General features: G+C 55.8%; 1 protein-coding gene across 3 annotated transcripts in view; it reads right to left on the bottom strand.

The window, feature by feature from the left end:
• Window positions 1–20104, bottom strand: part of TTC7A (tetratricopeptide repeat domain 7A) — a 119456-nt gene that overhangs the window by 27746 nt on the left and 71606 nt on the right. For all 3 annotated transcript variants that reach the window (XM_070477880.1, XM_020876173.2, XM_070477888.1), the window contains 4 exons: window positions 19450–19567; window positions 17728–17785; window positions 16512–16584; window positions 13704–13864 (listed from right to left, as the gene is read on the bottom strand). In XM_070477880.1, the coding sequence (XP_070333981.1) occupies window positions 13704–13864; window positions 16512–16584; window positions 17728–17785; window positions 19450–19567 (410 nt within the window). The remainder of the gene's footprint in view (window positions 1–13703; window positions 13865–16511; window positions 16585–17727; window positions 17786–19449; window positions 19568–20104) is intronic.

Below are 20104 nucleotides of genomic sequence, written 5' to 3'. Positions count from 1 at the left end.
AAGAGGCTAAGAAAGGGACGGATGAGAAGGTCACCAAAGGGCAGGGTTCTGCTTTTCCTCCTCACCAGCATGCAACAGGTGCTTGAATGCAAACTGTATCCTGACCCTGAGCACCCGAGGATGATCAGCTTTTCCTTTATCTTCACCGAATAGCCTAAAATTGCCAGTTCTCCTCATATATTCAATAGGATGAAAGTGACATGAAGTCTTATTCAGTCACCGTTTAAGAACAACAGAATCTCTTGCAACCCCCTCCCCCAAACCTGAAGTCCTCTAGGGTAAGAACAGTGGGAACAGTGGGGATGTGGCCCTGAGAGAGGCAGGGAAGAGAGGGTCCCACCAGAAGGCAGGTCCATAGCAGGGGTGGACGGACAGCTGCCCCATTCTGCCCAAGACAACAGTAGATGCAATCAGAGCACTGGCTCAGCATGACCAGGGTGATGCCACGTGCCTGCCCGTCAGTTGTTGGGGGGTCCAGGGTCCTGATGAGGGCCAGGCAGTGGCTATTTACCAACATGTATGGAAATACTGCAGTCTTTTCCCCACGGGTACTGCCAGCCACACTGACGCACACCAGCTGCCTAGCAGCCTGTGGAGAACTTGGCTGAGCCACTGAGGCCCAAACAAGGCTGTGACTCCTGGTTCTCCTCAGGTGGTGAGCGGTGAGCCTCCTTCATTCAAGACACTGCTTCTGGGCAAATCCATGGTCTCAGTACCCTGGTGGGAGCTGCTGGGGACACTGGTCCTGCCACCCCCAGTCCCTTTTTCCAGATTCTTGAAAGGTCCAACACTCCATAAGTATTAGGAACCTCTGCTTTAGGAACATGAAGACACAATTTCGGCCTTCCAGGTGACAATTAGTGCTAAAAATGGCAAACTGCTCACAGAATCCAGGCCTGGGGTTTTGGATCAGACTCAAGGAAAAGCACGGATGAAGGGGGTCTTGCTGGGACTGGTGTTTGACAAAAAAGGAACGTGGGGTGAGATGTGGCTGAGAGTTGGGGGAAGGAGGACAACTGTGGTGGGCTATGGTTAGAACAGGTGTTGGTGCAAGCGCAAGCTCTCCAGGGGGCAGGGACACCCAGAACAGCAGAATCCCCTAGGCAGGGTGACTGGGAGCTGGTTCCCGGGACAGTCCTTTGGGCAGCCCAGCCCTGCAGCATTCCCCTGCTCCCAGATCTCCCCAGACAGGCCTTCTCTGCAGCATGCCCCTCTCCACCAGGGCCCTGTGGGGTGGATCCAACCACACCATGTGCCCGGAACAGAAGTGGCCGAAAGCTGAGCTGGTGTTACAGTGACTTCTACCAACACAGGCTCTTCTGCTCACGGCTGCTCACATTCCATTAGCATGAGCGACCCAGAGTGGAATTTCTCAACCCAACCACATCCTTTCTGGGCTGGGGCAAGCACTCTGACAGCCCTCCTCAGGCTGGATCCCTCAGTCCCAGATCCCTGGAGGCCCAGGTTAGCTCCCGAGATTTCCCTGGTCTCACCACCAGGACCATCTTCCTTGACAAGAAGCCCTGCGCCGACTGTGACATCAATCAGAACGCCTCTGTGTGCCACCTTCCATCCCTGCTACTGCTCCCCGTGACCCTGGGTACCTGTGTGGTGCTCACAGGGTATTAGTGGCAGCCTGGACCACAGGACAGGCTTCCCGGCTCGTCCATGCTTTGTTTCACGTCGTTGCCCCTGCTAGGGCTCCCCCTTCCCCTGACACGTGGCCAGATCCTAGCCAGGTGCCACCCTCTGACCTTCTGTGTGTCCCCATGGGGGCCTCACCCCCAGGGGTTTTTACTATGTCGTGGGGACATGGGCATGCACACACAGTGGGCACCGCCAAACGCTCTCCAACTGGTAACAGGGACCAGCAAACCACCCCACTCCTTGCTGCTCTTCTAGGACAACCAACTACCGGTCTTGCTGGAGCACAGTGCTCTCTCTCCCTCCATCTGCCAGGACGGGCGGCCCAGTTCTTTAAGCAATGGTACGAGGAGGCTGGCAGGGCCCTAGGGTGCTACTATGGATGGTGGGGCCACAGCCTCATCAGGACTCAATGCTTCCTGGGTGGAGTCGTGGGGAGGCTGCGGGCAGTGGGGCTGGGAAGAGAAGGGGGAAGCCCTGGCTCCCCACTCCCTTCAACCAGCCCAGCCCCTGGCATACCTGTCTTATACATTGAATGAGTCTAACATGTCATCTGCAGAAACGATTCTGAGACTTTAAAAAAAAAAAACAACTATTTTAATCCAAAGTTCTAGTCTTCCACCTGGAAGTGTGATCACCCCTGCCCTTCTCTGCTTAGGACAACCTTCAGTTAGCACTTAAACCACTCTCTCTCATTTATACACATGTGTGTATGTATGTGTGTATGCGAGCGTGCGCACATAATGTTTTCTTCTTTTCCACATAAGCTTATGCTTTTAACAATGAAGAAACACTCACATCAAGCATTTACAAATTCAGATACTCTAGAGAACACTCGGCAGCCAGCCCTACATACAGATGGTAAAACTACCATCTATCTTGTCCTGGGTCTTGCTGTGCATCCCCGCCCGAGTGATGAGTGCCTGCCTGCAGGGCAAGACTCTGCCGCCTTCCATGTCAGCATCCTCCTGGCTTCCCTGGTGCCTGGCGCAGAGCTGAGCGCATGGTGTCCGTTTAGCTTAATACTATGAGGATGTATGTGTGTTGTTACAACCCTCCAGCCACATTCTGGGTCTCGTGGTCCACAGTAAATCGGAGCCAACTTCTGAACCGCTTCTCGCTGCTGACTCCCAGCTAGGAGGCAGGTGGGGAATCTGCTCGCGGATGCCTCAGAACTGCAGCGAGGGCTGGACTCAACGCAGCCAACAGGCAGAGTGCCAGCCGATTCCATTTTAAGCTGTCCAGAAGCAAAATGTCCCAGGGCCTGGGGAGGAATGGGGAGCTTGGGATGTGACATGAAGGTATCTGGCTCCATGGGACAGGGGGTCTTCATCCCGGAGAAGAGTCCCTCAGGCAGAACCAAAAGTACGAGAGGAGAGTCTCTGAGGCAGGAAGGCTGGAATACTGGAATCCAGCAGCCCTCCGATGCCCTGACATGAGCCATTCCAGGGGAACAGCCCCACTGCTGTCCTGACCCTGCCCTGTGATGCTCTCAGGGCACAGACACTGGCCCAGGAGTTCTCAAGAAACCTGAGCCAAAGTCCCAGCTTTGCACTGCCACCCAGCTGGCATGTCACAGGTTCCAAACCTGTGACATAGGAGTGAAGTCTCTTGTCCCGTCTGCCCCAGGGACTCCTGCAGGATGAACTGTGATGACCCAGAAGCAGCAGCTGAGAAACCCACAGCTGCGCTAAGTCCTCAAGCACGGGCCTGCCCAAGGCTCTGGGAAGAGATTCCTTTATACTTGCAAGTCTGAAAGGCCCTGAAAATCAGCGTTCAGGCCAGGTGCCTTCAAAGGCTCTCAGAAAGCCCCAGACCTTCACGGCTTGTTCAGCAAGGCAGGTGGGATGAAAGATGGGCATAAGAAAGGAAACGAAGGAGAGGGGATGCACAGAGCCACACCAATCCAGGCAGAGCGAAACCACCTCAGCTGTGACCCCCGCCCTCCTGCAAGCCCTTTCCTGTTTTTTAAGATGTAGAATAAACAGTGAGGTCTTTTAAGGCCGAATGCCTTCACCATGCTGCCAGGGCGTCTGAAGGCAGATGTGAAAGTGGTGTGCTCTCTGGGGAAGGCGAAGGAGCAAGGGGCAGTGTAGACACCGTGCCCTTTGTCCCCACCGCAGGGGTGAAGCTGCTGGGGCTGCAGGAGAAGAGTTCCAGGTGCTTGTACTCGGCACAGCCCAAAGGCTGAGGCATGAGTGCCCTGTTCCTAGCCAGGAGACCAGTGTAGCTGCGGCCCACCCTCTAAGCACTCACATCCTTCCCGAAGGCCACCAGAGTCGTGGCAGTCCCTGCCGGCCCCCTTCCGAGTCACCTGCACAGGTCAGCACCAGAGGTCAAAGACATACTCATCAGACCTAAACAGAACCAGTCCCTGTTGAACCATGACCAGTCTCAGCCCTGCAGAGTCAGTCTGTCCGTTTGCATCTGGGCCAGCCCTCCTCCGGTGGGGGAAGACAGAGACCAGTGAGGTCAGCATATCTGGGTGTTGCCACAGGTCACTGCCTTTGTAAGTCTTTCTGGTCACTCTGGCCAGGGGTTGATGATGGAGGTTCCCAGGGGAAAGCATGGGTGGGTCTAGCACCCGCCTCTCTTCCCAGGCCCTCTGCCTGGCCTGCACTCCTGGACCAGGATCAGCCTTCTAATCATTTGTCAAGAGGATTAAGACTTGGAGCTATTCCCCCCTGAGGCCAAGACAAATCATTTCTTTCCACTGCTATGAAGAGGAACTATCTTAGGGTGCTCCTCCTCAGAACTGGGTGAGCAAGAGCCTTTCCAAAAATTTTTCTTAAAAACAAAACATTATTTTGTAAATGGGGGATATTTTTGTGACAATGGTTCTGGCTAAGCCAACAAGCACTGTCCTGGGGTCTGAGTTCATCCTGTCCATCCCCGTCACCCAGGGTCTCCAGTCATCTTCCTCTGTGTTCCCTCCCTGCTGCTCACCCCAGCACCCCACCCTCAGTGGCACAGTGGATGCTGGCAGAACTGAGCTGGCTGCGGGGAAGGACATGGGCTGTGTAGGCGGCAAGCATAACAGGTCCACATTTTTACTTTCATGTTCCTTGAAAGAAGTTCCCTGTAAAATGTACTCAGCATGTGCAATAATAAAGACGTGGACATGGTAACTGTTGTGTACCTGAAAGAGCCGCCTCTGGCCCCTGACTCACTGCCCAGCAAACAGGAGGACGTCGTGCTGAAGCGTGGCCTCTGGCCTCAGACAACGTGGGTCCGCTGCCAGGCCCTGCTGCTCCCAAGCAGATGCCTTGGCCTCTCTAAGCTTGACCGGCTGTTGGTAAAGCAGGCGCCATCATGGAGGGCTGCTGGGAGGACTACAGGCAACAGAAACCGGGAAGGCAGCCGGCCCTGCTGCATGGCTGCTCAAGAAAGGTCAGCCGTCATCCTGAGACCCCTCCATCATTACTGGTCTTCCCTACCAGGCTCCACGCTCCAGCAGGGACCACATCTTTCTCATCTTTATATGCCCAGTGCCTCACCTACGTCACGCAACAAATCATCACTGGATGACAGAAGGAAGTTGAGTCACAAGGACTCACTGAGGCCTGGAAGGCTGTAGGGTCCCCAGGACCAAGAACCGAGGCAGCCAAGTTGCAGAGTACCCTGTGGAGACTCCCCTCTTCCCGGTCCCGCTGCCCATGTGAGTCTCCCCGGCCCTGGCCCTCAGGGGAGTCCTCTGTGATGGGGAAGGGTGGTGGCAGGTATGGCGAAGGCACGAAAGAGGGTATTATCTCTTTAAAGGACAGTAATTAGTAATTCCAGCTGATGGCCGCGCTGCGTTGTTTTAATGAAGAGTTCTATTTTTATAGAAAACACATAATTGAGTGGAAAAAGCAGGCTATTCTCTGAGTCACCACAGCCACGCCTCTGGAAAGTCTTAACTCCTCAGCCAGGAGGCCAGAGCCTGCGAACAGTGTGGGCTTCGGTGGGAAGTGGGTCTCTTCCCAGAAAACGGGGCCTGAGTCTGATGACCCAAGTTCAAATCCCGGCTTCTCTTCCTCTAGCCCTGTGACCCCCGAAACTGTCATTTCAGCTTCTCAGAGCTTCAGTTTCATATCTGTAAAATGGGACAGCAGTATCGCTACACCCTCGGGGCTATCAGGAGGAAGCAAGGCACACACAAGGCCTCGCCCTTCCTAAAGGGTCCGTCCACACGGGCCCTTCCTCACTACTCACCCAGCCCCTGTTATGTACGACTGCTCACTTATGCCCTCTCTGCCTCTGTTTCTTCATCTGGAAAATCGGAGTTAACAACAGTTTCTCCACCTCCCAGGTTGTGAGGAAATTGAGTGAATGCATGGGAAGTGCTCAGAGCAATGCCTGGCACACAGCCGAGTGCTGGGTGCCTGGGATTCAAGCATAGCGTGGCTGGTCAGCTAATCAGCTGGCTGGGGTTCTAGTCCCTGCTTTGCCACTCATCAGCTGTCTGACCTGGAGAGACTAGCGAACTCTCCAGTTAGTTTCTTTACCTTTAGAGTAGGAGGGTAAGTGGAGAAGGCAATGGCAACCCACTCCAGTGTTCCTGCCTGGAGAATCCCAGGGACGGGGAAGCCTGGTGGGCTGCCGTCTATGGGGTCGCACAGAGTTGGACACGACTGAAGCGACTTAGCAGCGGCAGCAGCAGGAGGGTAAGACTGAAAACTAAACAAATCAAACCAAGACAATGACAAAACAGGGTGAGGGGATGCGAGAGCATTCTGAGGGCTGTAAGAAGCCAACGTCCCCACGTGTTCCCTGCCTCCCTCCCTTCCTTTCCTCCATCCTTCTGAAAGAACAAACAACTCGGACAGTCTGCCCATCTGGGGGTCTACGTATGTGCTGGATGCCCAGCTGTTGGTTCCCTACAGGGAGGAAGAGGAGACAGAAGACAGGCCATCATCTGTCCTCCATCCCCAAAGGTGCTTCCACATGCTCAGGGAAGCTCAAGCAACACATCCAAGGCAATTAGGGAAGGAAACAGCAGAGAATCAGATACTCAGTGAGTGGGTCAGCTCTGAGTGCAGGAGCTACAAGGCAAAGTGGAGCCCAAGGGGAATCCTGGAGGGTGGGCAGAATTTGGAAGCAAGGCAAAGGAAGGAGGGCACCCCTTGGGGCTGGGCCAGCAGGGACAGCACTGAAGGCCTGGAGGTGGGGCTCCAAGGCCCCACTCCTAGCCCTGGATCGGGGCAGGGAGAAGGCGAGGAGCGGCCAGAGTGTTGGAGCCGACCACTCCCTCACCTCCACTGGGGCTGTAAATCACCTGGCTCTCACCCTGGCCAGGGCAATGCTGAAAGACACGAGTCTCAGAGTCCTCCAAATGCCCTGCCTCTGGGAGAGACTCCACCAGAGCAATTAACTGATTCAGCTCACACATTTGCTCTTCAGGACATTATTTTAAAGCTCTAACAGGAGACTTCCTGAAAGGGAGAGGGACACTTATGGCAACGTTTCTCGGCCCTAAAAACCAGTCATTTTCCCTTGGTTCTGGCCGGTTCACACTGATCCTCTTCCTCAGGGGTCCCCAACCTCCAAGATCTAATAACTGATGTTCTGAGGTGAAACTAATATAATAATAAAGTGCACAATAAATGTAATGTACTTGCATTAGCCTGAAACCATCTCCCCACCCCACCACAATCTGTATAAAAATTGTCTTCCACGAAACTAGTCCCTGGTGCCAAAAGCTGGAGACAGCCACTCTACCTCTTAATGAGTTCATTCAATATGATCTGACTTTGAACTTTTCAAATCCTTTAAAATCAACAGCCCTGCAAGCGTTCACCTCCAGGAGTTAGCACCTCTGTTTCAAAAGTTCTGCCCCATCTGTGGAATAGCCGCCTACACCCATGGCACCTGAGACCTAACCTGAGTTGACTGATGGCTGACCCGGTGGGCCTTCAGGCCTGGCTTCCCTCAACTCCGGGGGACCAGTTCCAGTTACCTTCAGGTGACTCCCCGAAGACACATTTTTTTTTCCCCACCCCTCTCCAAAGACACATTCTTGATCATGAAAGATATGAACACAAAGCACAGAAGCCATTCCATAACCACTTTGGGGTGGAAGAACTTCCAGAAGGACCCTTAATTGGAACAAAAGTTGGCTCCCAGCCCAATATAAGAAACTAAGAAGCAGACACCTCGGTTTATAATTGCTGCCCAGTGAGATGATCTGGGGATCTGAAGACCACCCATTGCAGAGGGCAGCCCCACTTCATGGGTATCAATGTACCTCCTGGGTCCTCTCCCACCTGCAGAGGCCGGGCCACTCCTGCTCGAAAACCAAGGGCCCAGCCACAGCACCTGCCTCCAGCAAATGTTGACAGCAGTGAGGCTCAGGAAGCAAAAGCTAAAAACCACTTTAAAACAAAATTCCTTCTGGAAAAATCTGCTTTTTCCTTCCTTCCTTCCTTCTTCCCCAAACAAAATAACCGAGGTCATTCTAATTGGAGAGTGAGCAGAGGGCTGCAGGGAGACGGACGACTTGGTGACTGCAGCGTCACATGCAGTGAGGTCCTCCTAGGAGGCTCCCCAGAGCCACCAGCGCAGGGAAATGCTGAATGTCAGACTGGCTGAGCTGAAGAGGAACTGACCTTTGGGGAAGAGCAAGCCGGTGCCAGCGATTACGCCTGGCTTAACACTTCCCTCCACCACATGGCCTTGCAAGTTCACCCCAAGGCTGCTATCCTCATTGGGGCCTCTCCGGTGGCAGCCAAGAATGTTTAATGAACCTGGCGAAGTGGTAAACTATGTTTGTGCTCATACCTTTGATTCCAGCCCCTCATTGGCGTGCTGGTATTTTAGGCATCCTTTTGATCCACTCCAAGTCCCTAATAAGAACCACCCAATAAACACAGTGGGTTTAAGTCAAAGACATTAACGGAAGCCCCAGGACTCTGATCCCTTCCACTTGGTGGAATACACAACTAGAAGTTTATCACATGCAACCTGTAACAAAGGTGAGTCGGGCCAGGTAGAGATCAGAAGGGTGCCCTTGAGGCCTAGTTGGGATTCAGTCACACTCTGGCCCCAGCTAACGCCTAGTTATCAACTCAAACATTTTCCAAAACAGCCCAGGTTTCCTGGGGGAGATGCTGTGACTGGTTCCATTTGTTTACAAGTGGCAAGCTGAGCTCTGGCTTGTTGAGAGAGCCATATAGCTCCTGCCCTGGGGAAAGATCCCTAGGGCTCCAGACAACCCTTCCCCCAGGACCTTCCAAGGCCCCCAGGACCTGGGCTGGGCAGAAACTCTCAAGAGGGGTGATAAGAGGGGAGGGGAAGGGCAAACCCAGTTTGCTACTCTCCTGCCAAGCCCAATAGCCTGGACTTTCAAAATTGGTCTGGCAGGCTGCCAGGACTGGGGTGGGAGCAATGACTGACAGGCTGGTTATTGGAAAGCTCCCATCATTAGCCCAGGAATGTTGTTTGGTTACTATGGCGACCTTCCCTACAAGCAGCCTGACTAAAGCACAAGGAATCTGTTACCTAAAACCAGCACCCCGTGGAGCCCATGGCTTCTGGAACAAGCTTATCAGTGGCCAGTTCCCTTGACTCTCCTAGCTGGGCTTCCCAAACCCAGGAAGGGAGAAGAAAACAGCTAAGACATTGCTGAGCTTGCTGTGGGGAACCTCTCGAATTCCAAGGCCCAGCCTGGCTTGGAACTCAGGTCCAAATAGGGAGCCTGCTGCCCCCTTGAGGCCCCCTGCAAACTGGCCAGGAGTAGCCTGGCCAGCACATGTGTCCAGGGCTTAGTGGAAAGCCCTCAGCATTTCAGGAAGCTGCTCGGGTGTCTGGTTCTCATCATGCCAGGTTCACACTGTCCCTGCAGGGCTGTCAGCCGCTGCCTCATCACGTTTCTGCCTTTTTAAACTCAAGCTCCATTAACTAAAGGTCACCCCACAGCACGGAAATAAAGATCCCCTTTGCTATGTTTTCTAATCCCTGAATTTGAAATCAGCTCCACAAAGGCTGGGATTTTCTCCAGGAGTCTTGAGTCCTGGGAATGGTGACCTCCTGGTGGCTGCTAGGGAGCCAGAACACTTCTCAGCTTCCACCGACCCTCATGTGCAGGACGCCCTCCCCTGGTCCACCACGTGTGCTGTCCACCTTGAGCCCCATGTCACAGCCTTATGCTGTGGACCATTTCCCCTTCCTCCACTGCTGCCCTTGAGCCAGGTTGTAAACTGTGAAATCTTCTCCTGTCTGAATCTCACAATAGACCCTGGAAGCACAGGGAGGCAGGAGAGATGTCAGTCTTTCAGCAGCTGAGGAGGAGGGGGCATGGGGAGGAGGAGCAAGCTGCTGGAGGGAGCATAGCTAAGTGACAGCCAGGGACCTGCTGCGGCTCCCACGTGGGGACAAGCCAAGAGGAAAGGGTCTATTCCACTCCCCAGCATCCCTCTGTGCCAGGCCTCCTCCACCCGACACGGGCCTGCCAGCCTCTCCTTGGCTCTGCACAAAGGCAGAGCAAGGTCTCAGCCACTGGAACCAGCAAGGCGCTGGGTGGCAGGCAGGCCCAGACCCAGTGCCTTTGAGTGCCCACAGGACAGACCTTATTGACGATGCTGAGGTCAGGGCATCTAACCCATCATCTGGGGCAGATTTTTTTTGTTGGGCTGCACTGATATTTATTGGATTTGGGGTTTACTTAACTGCCGTGGCAACAGCTAGAGCCACGCACAGCTTGTTCCCAACACAGGGAGCAGCTGGGAGAGCAGGCTACAGTTTCAGCTGAAGGGCAGTGACATTCCTCAGTGATCCCTGACCGTAATGGGCCCAATGACATTTCCTGCTAGTCCATGTCTCATCCGTGGGGAAAAGCACTGACTTATTTGCAAAGACCCACGGTCACACCCTAGGTCACTCCACAGTGCTGTGTAGTAGGTGGATATTCCACTCTCATACCCCTCCTCCCTCCCTCCTCACCCCCCCCCCCCTTTTTTTTTTTTTTTTGCTTAAGACAACAGAAATATACTGTCTCACAGTTCTGGAAACCAGAAGCCCCTTGCATTTTATTCAGTTAGTTTTGCAGCCTTTTAGGGCTGGCCCAGTTCAAAGGGGAGCTCCCCATGGTCATGAATGTGAGGGGTACACAGTGGCTCAGAAATAAGAACCTTCTCTAGCTCCCTGGATGGGCAGGTTCATGGATGGAAGCACCATAGGGGACGGGATGCTCTGGGCCCCAAACACTCCACAGCAGGCTTCTCTGTGGTGACAGAGGAACACAAGAACCCCAACTGTGCTCTGGGAATGGGACTTTCAAACATTTTCCTTCCTCGGGCTGGGACGTCAGAGGTGTTTCCTTGTGCTTCCAGCCCAAGAGCGCCTGAGGCCCCTGTAGTGGCCCTGCGGTGTTTGGACAGAGGGGCTCTGCTCCCACGGCAGAGGCTGCCCCATGCTGAAGGCGCCTGCCTACAGAAGTGGGGACCCGGCTGACACGGAGCGGCAGTCACCCTACACGCTGCCCACCAGCACAATCTCCACCTGGGGGTCCCACTTTTTTGGCTTCTCTTCTCCCGATGCAGGCACGCAGGCGCAAATGTCACAGTTCAGGTCCAGGTATTCTTGGGGGCCCAGAAGGCCACCCACGGGGCTCCAGGGGAAGTCACCACCCTCACAGCAATGCCCCACCCACCCCCCACCTCTCCAAGACACTTTGAGTGACTGAAGTGTTTCCCGGTGAGAGTCTGCACCTGAGTGAGGTGAGAAGAAAGAAGGGGGTGGTGGAAAGTACACTTGGGGGGCTAGAAGGAGACGGTTTTGCACTCAGCCCAAGAGCCAGGAGCAGGTGGGAGCGGGTGGCGAGGAGGAAGAGGATGGGCGGAGGCAGGAGACACCTCCCAGGGCGTGGAACATGACAGGCGAGGTGGGTTTCTGCCTCACACGCGGTAAATTTCAAGCTGACTTCAAAGAGTGGCGCTGGCCTCCCCACATCAGGCCAGGGAGGGGATTCTGCCAGCAGAGAGCATTCAGCCCAGGAGTTAGGAAGCGACACATGCGATCAGATGGCTGACAATGGCATGGGAAGCTCCTGCACTGGATCAGGGGGCCCAAGGGAGCAGTGTGTGCAGTCCCTTCTGTGGCTTCCACAGGAGAGCTCTGCGCCCATCTGCTCCATCTCCATCTATTAACACATGGAAGATTTCACTCGGATAAAGGACAACATCTGACGCCTGGCCCAGCCTCTGGTTTCTTCTGCGACACACACTCTGAGCCAGGGGCTGGATGAGGATTCTAACCCTTTTACTGTTCTAAGCCTTCCACCGAAGCCTAACTGACAATAAAACACACAGAGGCACGCTTGTACACACACATATGCACACACACGGATGGCAGCAGACCCATGGGTCTGACCTGCCAGATAGTCTTGAGCTTGGGAAAAAGCCAGGTTAGCTGGTACTAGAAGAGGAAGACCTTTGTCCTTCCTCTATTTTTATAAAAGTAAAAAATAAACTTCTAAACAGTAGGTCTTGCTGTACTGTATTTGGGATTAGGTAACTACGCCTTGTCCACACACATGGTTCTATCTACGTGGTGTATGCCCTAGGCGACTTGCCTTTTAAAGTGAACTAATTTCAATTTTAATAATCTCTCAAATATAGAAGGGAGGCCAAGAGCCAGGGCTGTCTTGTGAACACAAAGGACAGGCTATGTGGAGCTGGCCTCGCACCATCTCGTCTCACACCAGCCCAGGGGCAGCTGGGACCCACCAGTGGAGCTGGACTCCACTGTTCCTAGTCCAGACTAGCACCCCCACCCCGCCCACAGCATCGTGACTCCTGACCCCGCTGTCCTGGCCCAGGTGGGTCCCAGCTGCCCCTGGTCAGGTGTGAGCTGAGATGGTGCAAGGCCAGCTCCACATAGCCCGCTCTTTGTGTTCATAAGACTTGGTGAGGAGGAAGTCACACCCAGCAAAGTCCATGGGCAAAGCCACTGTGGCATCTTCTGAAAGAGGCCCAAGGCACAGGAAAGCCTGAGCCCCTGATGCAAAGGGTCAGTCCTGCCCCTGCTGGACTAAAGGTAAACAGAGACAAGCGCTTGGGCTCTCCACGTGGAGGGACTCTCCCTGGGCCGGGTCGCTTGCAGCTCCCCTCGATCACTGATCTCGGCTGTGGCACCCACCAATTTTCCTAATTCTCTGTGAAACTGTTTTCACTGCCAGCGTGAGTCACCTCTCAGGGCACCAGGACCACGCTCCTTTCTGCTGTCTGAAGATAACAGCCTTGGCTGTTTCTAAAGGGTTCTCTTTCAAATCCCAAGGAAGAGCACAGTGGGAGTGGGGTTGCTCAGGGCCCTCATTCTGGGATCATGGGATTCAGAGGAACAGGGTTTATTAGCACCCTATGTCACCTGTCCCAGGGAAGGAGGGCAGAAATCAAAAGATGACCTCCCCCTCATTTCCTCCCACGGGGCAATGCACCCGACTGCCTCAGCCAGCCAGTGAGGCTCTTGTTCCCCAGGGTCCTGGTTGGATGGCAGTAGGTCCCCTGTGTATAGGTGGGGGCAAGAGGGTCTAGTCCTGCCCCACCCACCACCACTGGGGCCACGTGCAGCATGAACCCTGCTCCCTAGAGACAGGCATCTGGGCGATGTGACAAGCAGGAGCTATGGAGGAGCCGAGAATAGAGGGAAAGGCCAGGACCACTCTGTGGGGATATAAATCTTCACCCCGACTGCCTGTGGCCTTCTTGGAGGTAGGGGCCAACTTACATGGCCTCTATCAGCCCAGCCACTGTTAGAAACCATCCTTGGCTGGCTATGCCAGGGTTATGGTTAAGCAGGGTTATGATTAAGTCACACAAGTTAGTGTCCCCATGATGCTCAAATGTAGAGTGCAGGGCGGGATGGAAGCAGCTCAGGCATGTTATCTTAGAGCACAGTCTCCTTGGTGATCCACACAGCCACCCCGGAGCTTGCAGTTACCACCGAGAGCGTCCCCCTCCACACACGAGGCACCAAACAGAATGCCAGAGCCAGGCTCCGAGCCCACAGGTCCTCGGCCCGCCTTGACTCTCAGTGTGTGCACGACCAGCCTCCCAGCCCAGCAGTGTCCACAGGGAACTCACTTGAAGTTCTCAGGGTACTCCGTGATGGCCATGTTGATAACATCTAGGGCGTGCTGGTAGTGTTTCTGGGCGGAGAAGAGGAGCGCCAGCAGATGGAGGGCGTTGGCATCATCCTTGCACACTTTCAGGGCCTCCTGCAGCTGCTCCATGGCGCTGGAGATCTGCCGGAGAAAACTGCCAGCTTAGTGACCCTCCCCAAGGCCCACACTGCTCCCCGGACTCGGGGGCCAGGTGCCAGCCCACGAGGCGCCGCAGACCCAAGTGAGACCCCAGGCCCTGTGGGGCAGGCAGGGGCTCTGATGAGAAAACACACCATGTAAGGGTCTGCTGTTCCAAGTCAGTGCAGTGCCCACAGAAAAGAGAAAAGAGGGGCAGAAAAGAGAAAAGAGGATCCGTACACAACGGACCATGAAGGACTGGTCGGGAAGCCCCAACCAAACTGGAGGAGCGGGGACTGTGAGAGGCCACCCAGACCACTGGCTACAGATCTCTCCTCTGAACCTGTTCTCACAGTGATTGGGGCTGACAGATTCATGTTGCCTCCTACTCAGGGGCTCACAGTGGCAAGAGCTTAGGCCTGCGGTCAGACGGGATGTGAATTCCAACTCTGCCACTTCCCAGCTGGTGCCAGGGCAGGGGACTTGGCTTCTCTGAGCCACAGGTCTTACGCTGCAAAATGAGGATAACAGTCCTACCTACAACACTGGCTGACAGGGCGAGACAACGTAGGAAAAACATCCTGCTGGGCATGGAACGTTTGAAAATGCGCATTTCCCTCTTCAAGCCCCCAAAGCCCAGGCAGCTAATCAACATGTTAAGAGCCTTCTTTCAAGTCCAGAGAGACATGTTGACTCAGGCGCTCAGGCTTAGCAGTTGTCAGCTATTTGAGACACACTCCACACCAGGGCCTCATCCTCCCAGGAACCTCAGAGTCTTTTTCCAAATGTCTTGCACCTCAGACCTACATCTCCAATGCTCCTGGAGGGGTCTACAGTACACAGGCCAGCTGGGGGCTCTGGTCCCTGGCATGCCTGACCCATGCCTGGTCTCCACCTGGTGTCTGCACTACTGCCAGGCCCAGAGTTCTCGAATGGGGACTTCCTTCTGTGGAAAGGTCATGGAAAGTAAAGGAGGAAGCTAAGGTCACTGTGACCGCTGGCTCAGCTTGCCCATGTCCCCCACCCCAAGGCTGCTCCAGCAGCATGATCCTGGGCTGGGTGTCCAAACCTGCAGCCCTCACTGTTTGCGCAGCCAGACATGCTTTGGGCAGGATGGCCCAGAGGGCCTCAGAGACCCAGGCAGGCAGGACTAGCTTAGGGTCCATTCAGAGATCCTCAACCCCCTGAGGTTACCAAGATCTGGGGACCCCAAGGACACGGGGTACCAGGCTCCACTGGCCTGGCCTAGCCATCTCTCCCGGAGGACAGAAGCCATTCATCAGAGGTGACTGAATAATTAAAGATACTAAAAAATGCATCACGGAAGGTTAATCAGGAACTGGACGGGCAAGGGAGTTACTGGTTCTCCAACTGAGGCTAAAAATAAACTGGTCTCGGGTATCTTCGAGTCCACGCTCCAGGAAGCACCAGAGCAGACTGATGTTTCTGGAGACAGTGGCGGAGGGGTAGCGAGTGCCTGCTCTAGGACCTGGGAGTTGGGAAGCAGGGGCAAGTGGCATGGGGGGAGCTGGAAAGACAGCTCCCTGAAGAGAAGACCAGGGGCCAGAAGTTGACACCGACCCGTAAAATCAACCACCAGGCTGGTGGACAAGGCTCCAAGTGCCCGCTTCCAAATGGGACAGGGGAACAGGATACTTAGAGCCACATGGGGCTGCTTTAACTAGGTCAGAGTGGGCCCCGAAGCTGAACTGTGCAGGCGCGGCCAGCTCCCAGCTCCCGAGCTCAGCAGAGCCGCAGCGCCTCAGGTGTCAGACGGGGCCAACGCACCCTCCTGTCAGCTGCAGGGCTGGCCGTGCCCGTGGAGCATGGCAGCACTCGTCAGCCGGGCTGCCCATCGCCCAACCGCGAGCAGCCACCCCCAGAGGGCTCTGCGGACTCCTCTCTGCCAGGCTAGCGCCCAGCCCCGGTCCCACCGGCTTGTCTGCGGTCCCTGAGTGGCCCAGTGTCCACACTCACCAGACCAAGGCCACTGCTTCACACAGAGCACCAGCCCGAGGGGCCCATGTGACAGCAGAGACTCTGAGGGGCCTGGGGGGATGGGAACCTCCGCTTTTTTCTGAGAGGCGACAGCTGGGTGGGTGACTGCCTGACCTCACTCAGTCCCCGCACAGACCTTTCAGCACCAACAGCTCAGCTCAGAGAAGGAAGGCAGGTTGGCCTGGAGGGTCTTGGGGATCGAGGTGGTCCGCAGATAGGAGGCCCCAGAGGCCGAGCCTGGCGGCGGCGTCCACACAGTCAGGGGAAGCTGTGTGTCACACAAGCAGCTCCACACGACCGTCTCTCTGCTCCCCTAGGCCCCTGGGGAAAGCTCAGTGGAAGGGGAGGACACAGATGTTCACTGAGGTCTCCTGTCAACTTCTCAGGAGACGGACGTGCTGCATGGGGGGTGAGGGCAGAGAACACGCCCTCCCTGCGTGCCCACCAGAGGTCAGGGGCTTCACCACAGTAACTGACTTAATCCTTGCCTGGGCCCTCTGAGGTGGAGTATGAAGGCACTTACATAACAGATAAGGAATAGAGGCTCAGAGAGGTCAAGTCACTCGCAAAGGGTTGCACAGCTGATAAAAGCAGTGGGGCCAGGAGATCAGCACCCCCAGAGACCTGGGTGTTAGGAACTGTGAGGACTCACCTGGCGGACGAGGGCCAGCTGCAGGGAGACATAGAGGATGACCTGGGGGTCACCGGGCGCCAGCTGTTGGGCTCTGTATAGGGAAGGGGAGCAGTGAATCAGCCAAAAAGGGTCGACAACGTGTGATGATGGCCTCCAGTGTGCCAGCCCTGTGCTGGGCGCTTTTAGCAGGGCCAAATGCTGGAGATTTTGCCCAGCCCCACTGTGGAGGGTGCCCTGTGGGAGATGATGGCTGGGGCAGAAAGCCTAGGGGCAGCCCAGGCCGGGGTGGTGTGTGCCAAGAGGTTGGCTCTGGCTGATGTGGGGGACACCTGGGAGAGCGGGACTAGGGGGCGAGGGAAGCCCCTCTCCCCCGGGCAGTTGTTGGCCTGGCTGGGGCCTGTACAGAGCCTGCAGCCTGCCCTCTCCACGTGGGACAGTGAAGACCTCTGGAGGACGCAGGGGCTGGATGGCCTCTCTGGGCCGGAAGCCTTGGCAGTGAAGAGCCGGTGGAGGAAAGAAGGAACTATCCCCTGATCCTGGAGCTCAGAGGGAGTTGGCCAGGATGGGACTCTCCTTCCTCCCTGGGTTTAAGAACAACCTGCCCCAGAGGGGAGTTGGATGTTCCGAGGAAGCTGGCACAAGGAGTCTGGGGCAGGCCGCGACCCAGCGCCTGCCATCTGTGCTCAGAGGGAGCAGGGCTCAGAGGGAAGAGCCCTACAATGGCCAGAGGAAGGAGGGAGAGGAATGCCCAGGAAGGGCCAGGCTGTGGTGGAGAGGAACTCACAGGAGGGGCCTGGGCGAAGGGCTTCTCTGCCTCTCCCCACCCCCAAACCTAACGCTCCCTCCCAGACTCTGGGCTCCCAGGAAAGCTCTCTGAGGGCTGGGGGAGGGAGCCTCACAGCTCTCAGGCTGGGGAGGGGCTGGGAGGAGGCAAATCCCCTTTTTGAGCCCCTGCTACTTATAGATTACTGTGCAAAGTGCTTTCCTGCTTTATCTCATGTCCCCTGAACTCGGAAGCAGGAGAGCTGAGCCTGGGGGCAGCTCCCCCAGTACAGAAATGCTCAACCAACCACCCAACCCCAAAGGCCTGTCCCCGATTCCTAGGTGGACTCTCGGAGCCTCAGTTTGCTGGTCAACAAAATGGAGCCAAAAACCTCCACTCTGTCACACCAGAGGGTCCCCGGAGAGGGCATGAGAAGCCACCTCACGCAACGCTGCCCTCTGGCGTCCTCACCTCTCCAGCGTCTGCAGTGCTTTCCGGTGCAGCTCATCTTGCTTGGATTTCAGAGTCGCTGCAGGAGACAGGACAGAGACAGAGCCGTGAGGGGCTGCTGGAAGGGGGCCAACCCAGCCCTGCCCCACCTGGGGCATGGAGCTTTGCGGGGAGAGGCCCCACCAGGACCCTGTCTGGCAAATGCTCCGGACTGGCGCCCTGGTTACCGGGGGAAGGGGTGCAGGTGTCCCCCTGGCGCCAGCCTCCTGGCATGCACACTCCTTGGTACAACAGGTCCTTCTTACCCCTTTGCCTTCCTTGCCGCATGGGCCACCTTGATCCTTCCAAAGGCCCGAGCTTCTGGAGAAAAGTTACACCTCTGTCTTGGCATGTGCCTCCCTAGGCTTCCTTACTCATGAGGCTTCTTCTTTTCTAACCATTTTAACAAATTTCAAGTGGACGACTCAGTGGCATTAAGTACATTCACCGTGTCTTACAACCATCACCACCATCCATCCCCAGAATATCTTATCATCCCTAACAGTGTCTGCACCCACTGGACACAACCTCCTCTTCTGCGGGCCCACCAGAACCCTCTATTACACTTTGACCACGAGGCTTCTTGCTTTAACCCAAACCAGACACCTCCCTGGTAAGTTAAATCAGCTTTAAATCCAGTAGAACAGGCGTTTGAGGCCTCAGCTACACACTGAATCCCCTGAGAAGCTTGAAAATGACGGTCACAGGCTCCAGCCAGACTAGGTCAGGATGCCGCTGGCAGCACCAGGCATGGATAGATGTCAGGGGTCCCAAGCTCATAGAGCAGCCCTGCTTCTAGAGAATGAAAGGCACATGGAGGGTCTTTGGACTCTGACCAAGGGACTGATGACTCCCTCACTTGACCAGTGTGTGGGGACCCCAGGGTTCCCTATCAGAGTCTCACTGACACCTCGAAGTGACCACTGTCACTCAAGAACAAAGAGCTGGCACTGCACCAGGATCTCACCCTTCCTCCTCCCTTCCTTGTGCAAGTACCAGCTGTTCCTGCCTCTCGCTGTGTGGGCATTTGAAGCCCGCTTCCAGGATGCCACTTCTGGCATTAGGGGAGTGCGGGGAGCTGATGACTGTACTGGGTTTGGCCTGGGTGGGGACCTATCGCTCCCTTTCCCTCAGGCTGCAAGGATACAGAAGTAGGTGGAGCTGGTGGGGTTGGGGTGGGAATGCAGGCTCCAGGTGGCAGGAGGGGAACCTAGGCACCGAGCTCAAGTCAAGTATTTAGTAAATGCTTGCTGTGCACGCAGCTCTGTGCCATGCATCGGGGGGATTTAAAAGACCCCAAAAGATGGCAGAGGTGCTGCAGGTAAAGGTGGACCAGAACGAAGACACTGTGGGCTCAGGGCTGGTGGCACAAATGCCACAGGGTTTCCAGGGGCAGAGATCAGATGGGGCTGGGCCTTGAAAGGAGAAAGAATCGGGTTCATGAAGAGGGAGTATCTGAGGCTGGCGAAGTTGCAGCAAAAGCGGAAATGAACTGGGGTGTGTGTGTCCGCACACACTCGTGCACATCAGTGTGTGAGTGTCTGCGCCTGCACGTGTGTGTGTTTTTATGTACGTGTGCACACCCATCCTAGAAGAGTCAGTGGAGGTGTGCTGTGGGGTGGACACTGATGGGACGAGAGGCCTGGGAGGCCATCAGGAGGCCCGAGTCACCCCGAGCAGAGGCTCCCGGGTCCTGACACTCACCGTCGGTGGCCTGCAGGCTGTAGGTGAGACCCAGTGCCAGGTAGCCCTTGGAGAGGAAGTCCCCGGCTTCTTCCCCAAGATGGATCACCATCGTGGCAAAGCGCTCCGCCTCCTCCAGCTGCAAAGAAGAGGCCAAGGTCACCGGGGAGGGCAGCTATTCAGAGGCACCCAGCCTGGGACCCTCGGAGACGCAATTCCTCACACCTGACCAGAGAGGCCCAGGTGCTTTTCAGAGGCCACCCAGCCACTGAATGGAAAGACAGGTGTTTCCTCCACCTGCGACAACCTGGACCTTTTCCCCCAGCCAGGGGCCTGTGTTCCAGGTCATGGGATGCTACCTTTCACAGGCAAAGTCTGCATTGCTCCAGAGACCCCAGCTCCCCACAGCTGCTCTGAGAGCCTGGACCGTCTGTGGCAGCCTCTTTCCTCATGTGGCCCCAGTGTCTGCCCCTGCCCTGCTCATCAGCAGAGACAGGGGGGCTGGGACAGGCGGTGGTAGGGGGACAGGCAGGGCTCGGGGACCAGGCCCTGGGATAGCCCACCCTGCTGAGCAGGCAGGCCGCCATGCCTTCTCCGGCTGTGAGCTCGCTACCCGACACCAGGCGCTCTAACTTTTCAGGGGAAAAAGGCCTGGGGTTGTTTTTGTCCTGGGAGC

Source organism: Odocoileus virginianus, chromosome 2 (genome assembly GCF_023699985.2).
Source record: "Odocoileus virginianus isolate 20LAN1187 ecotype Illinois chromosome 2, Ovbor_1.2, whole genome shotgun sequence".
In the NCBI taxonomy this organism is placed as follows: Eukaryota; Metazoa; Chordata; class Mammalia; order Artiodactyla; family Cervidae; genus Odocoileus; species Odocoileus virginianus.
Note: the sequence above shows the minus strand (reverse complement) of the source record. Positions and strands in the feature narration are given on the sequence as shown.